General features: G+C 43.8%; 1 protein-coding gene across 2 annotated transcripts; it reads left to right on the top strand.

The window, feature by feature from the left end:
• The first annotated feature begins 475 nt into the window (after positions 1 to 475).
• Positions 476 to 3,061, top strand: LOC123141122 (ethylene-responsive transcription factor 1-like). 2 transcript variants are annotated; one of them, XM_044560349.1, is made up of 4 exons: positions 476 to 968; positions 1,851 to 2,562; positions 2,627 to 2,722; positions 2,801 to 3,061. In XM_044560349.1, the coding sequence occupies exons 1-4, from the start codon at positions 671 to 673 to the stop codon at positions 2,820 to 2,822; spliced, it is 1,128 nt and encodes a 375-aa protein (XP_044416284.1). In that variant the 5' UTR covers positions 476 to 670; the 3' UTR covers positions 2,823 to 3,061. The 2 variants fall into 2 exon arrangements, with proteins under 2 accessions (XP_044416284.1, XP_044416283.1); XM_044560348.1 differs by having other exon boundaries at positions 489 to 968; positions 1,851 to 2,722.
• The last annotated feature ends 314 nt before the right edge of the window (positions 3,062 to 3,375 follow it).

Raw genomic sequence — 3,375 nt, 5'->3', positions numbered from 1 at the left:
TTATGAGAAGACATTGTCTAAAAGTTTGGTTGGATGAATCCGTGCAATAAACCCGGACGGGAGGAGTACGACAATAGTAGTACAGTCATACTACAGGTGTGCAGTACAATATTGAGCTAATAAATGGTGTAACTAGCTATGAGTGATTCGCAAAAATCTTTGCATTACACATAATCATTTATAAGAAGATTTTTGGTTAAACGTTCGATTGGATGAACCCATCCAGTAAACCCGGATGGAGAGTGTACGACAGTAGTAGTACACTCGTACTACATGATTGTAGTACAACAATTAATGTTGGGCTAATAAATGTTTGCTTGCCTGCAAAGAAAGAAAGTGAAACGTACATTCATCCATTCATTCCCGAAGGGCAATACCAGGAATACCACTTCTCCCAAGGGTCCAACACGCAAGATTTTCCTGATTAGAAACGCTCGTTCGGAACCTTCCTCGTGCCTTCCACCAGCAGCGCGGGCCCTCGCTGACACGTGGGACCCACCGTAAGCCCTCTCACGCCTTCACATGTCCATCGCGTATATACGGGACTGGCCTCGCCCCCACTTGCCAACCCACACCTGCTACCCCGCTTCATTGAAAATTCTACCCAATTACCAATTCCGGCGAGGCCCCTTCCCCTGACGACGACTTCGGCGAGGTACCGTCGGCCATCATGTGCGGCGGAGCGCCCCTCGCGGACGTCAAGGTTCCCACGGTGACGCGGAAGATGACAAAGGCGACACTATGGCATGAGAAAAAGAAGCCCCGGCATGGCGGCAGCGGGGGCCGACACTTCACGGGGCTCGGCGGGCGCAGGGGACCCGGCCTGGATGACAATGAGGAGGACTTTGAGGCCGACTCCGGGGACTCCGACTTGGAGCTCGAGCGCACTATGGTGGATGAGAAGGATGACGACGATGAGGTCGTCGAGATCAAGTCCTTTGCCGCCGTCAAGAGATCCCTCTCCCAAGGTATCAGAACTGGGTCGCTTGGACTAGTCTTTAATCTATGTATCATTACCTTTTGGCAGTTGATTGTTGTACCAAGAGATTGTGTGATTGGTTCGGAAAAGGTTTGATCATTTGATTGGGTAGGAAGAGAAATTGTGTAGGGTTTGTTGTTTGAAGGCTATGTTTGGGCGGTGTTACTCCTGTTAGTTTAGCGATTTTGGATTGGATGCACTATCATGAAGTTATTTGGGTGAAGGATTAGGCCTTTTCCATTTGTCTGTTGTGGTCGGTTGGTAGGCTGTTTTTGACACTGTCCCTTTCTTTCAGAGAATTGATTTTGGTTGTTAGGTTGTTGATCTTGTGTTTTATAATTTTCTACACCTTCGATGGTGATCCATAAGCTTAGCATTTAGTCAAAAGGAGTAGTAAATCCGTGGGAAGGGCCAAATTTCTCCGTTTTGCTTAGAGGCCTTGGCCTCTTAAATCATTTCCTTGTTAGGTGGTCGTAGGTGTGTGTGAGGATTGTTCTAGATTTCGTTGATTTATTAGTGTAAATGCTTATTCTGCCAATCATCGAATCTGACTAAAAAATATCATTGATTATGCATTGTCTATAATGCAATTGTGATTATTAATTGTAGAAAGATGTCAAAGGTCTAACATGAGGTCTTGTTTATCATGACCCTATATTTTCTTATTTATTAAGTTGTGATTTTATTTTATTTTATTTCATTTGTTTTATTGCCCGTCATGGTTCAGTGTTCATTACCATCATCATATTTTACATATAAATCCATGTCCATGATGAAATTATTTAATTTTTGTGGGAGAAGTTTGTGTGTGTTGGTCCCTCTTAGCATTGACATTGATCTTCAAATGACTTAAGCACCATGACTACTGCAGGTTTTGATGGTCCTTCAGCAAAAAGGAAGAGAAAAAACCAATTCAGGGGTATCCGTCAGCGCCCCTGGGGTAAGTGGGCTGCTGAAATCAGAGATCCAAGCAAGGGTGCACGTGTCTGGCTTGGTACTTTCAATAGTGCTGAAGAAGCTGCAAGAGCTTATGATGTTGAAGCACGCAGGATACGTGGCAACAAGGCCAAGGTTAACTTTCCAAAGGAATCAACAGTTCCTCAGAAGCGTCGTGCTCGCCCTGCTGCTCCTAATGCACCCAAGCTAAGCGTGGCACAGGAACCTTCTGTCATGCCATCAATCAACAACCTTGCCAACCCAAATGCTTTCATCTACCCATCCGCTACCTTTGCATCAAACCAGCCACTTGCTCTGCCTGACAACATGTCATTTGTTCCTGCAAGGAACTCTACTGCCCCTGTTGAAGCATTTGTTATGAATCCATACTCTCACCAGGGAAGCAACTCCTTTGGCTGCTCTGACTTGGAATGGGATTATGACACCAAGACTCCAGATATACCATCCATTGCTCCCATTTCTACCATTGCTGAAGGAGCGGAATTTGCACTTGCCCAGAGTAATGCCTACAACTCAGTGGTGATTACTGAAGCAGCTGAATCTGCACTTGCCCAGAGTAACACCCACAACTCAGTGGTGCCTCATGTTATAGAGAACAATGATGTCGATTTCGAGGCTTGGACAAGGTTTCTTATGGATGATGGCGTGGATGAGCCAATTGATAGCCTTCTGAATTTTAATGTGCCGCAGGATGTCGTTGTCAACATGGACCTCTGGAGCTTCGATGACATGCCCATGTGTGGCGAATTTTTATGAGGGATTCACACATGTATATAGGGACAAAAGGTAAGCCTTTGTATATTGCATGTTCGGTGTGAGGTTGAAATCTTTTCATCACTCTTAACTTTGTGTTTTGTGTTTCAGGAATAAGACTATGGGAGATTAGGAAGCACCCTATTGTCACCTTCGGCTAGCATATGCTTATGTCCAAGATTTGATGCAAAAAAGTCGCATCCTGAGTCTCTTTTCTGATCGACCCTTTCCCTACTCAAATGTTTATGTGTGGCAACCATTTATGACGAACCGTTGTATTTATCTTTTGTCACCTTTTATGTTGTCGTTACCATTTCTGAATGTGAACAACATGAATCTATGTCCATTTGCATTAATATGTGCACTTGATCATTTTTTCCTTCAGTTCTGCCTGTTTAATTGGTGATAGAAGTAACCTAGATATCTTCTGAATTTGGTAAGTTTATGGTTGTGTGCATCATATTGATGCATGGGTTGGACGTTTCAACCACTTTTCTGAAAGAGTGTGTGTTAGGCCAAACTAACCTCTATATTATACCTCTTCACTTCAAGCTCTGGCAAAATAACAGATTTACTAATCTTTGATACTAGATGTGTGATCATATGGAGTCGTTCCTTCTACATGTAGTTCTTCTCACCGATGTAGTTCTTAGATAAACATTTAGTGCGCCTAATTCATGAGTTGG

Source organism: Triticum aestivum, chromosome 6D, assembly GCF_018294505.1.
Source record: "Triticum aestivum cultivar Chinese Spring chromosome 6D, IWGSC CS RefSeq v2.1, whole genome shotgun sequence".
NCBI lineage: Eukaryota > Viridiplantae > Streptophyta > Magnoliopsida > Poales > Poaceae > Triticum > Triticum aestivum.
Note: the sequence above shows the minus strand (reverse complement) of the source record. Positions and strands in the feature narration are given on the sequence as shown.

Excerpts from the sequence above, each read along its gene's own strand:
- LOC123141122 (XM_044560348.1), top strand. The coding sequence starts at position 671 with ATGTGCGGCGGAGCGCCCCTCGCGGACGTCAAGGTTCCCACGGTGACG. Across the intron at positions 969-1,850 it reads CAAGAGATCCCTCTCCCAAG|GTTTTGATGGTCCTTCAGCA; the intron begins GTATCAGAACTG and ends TGACTACTGCAG.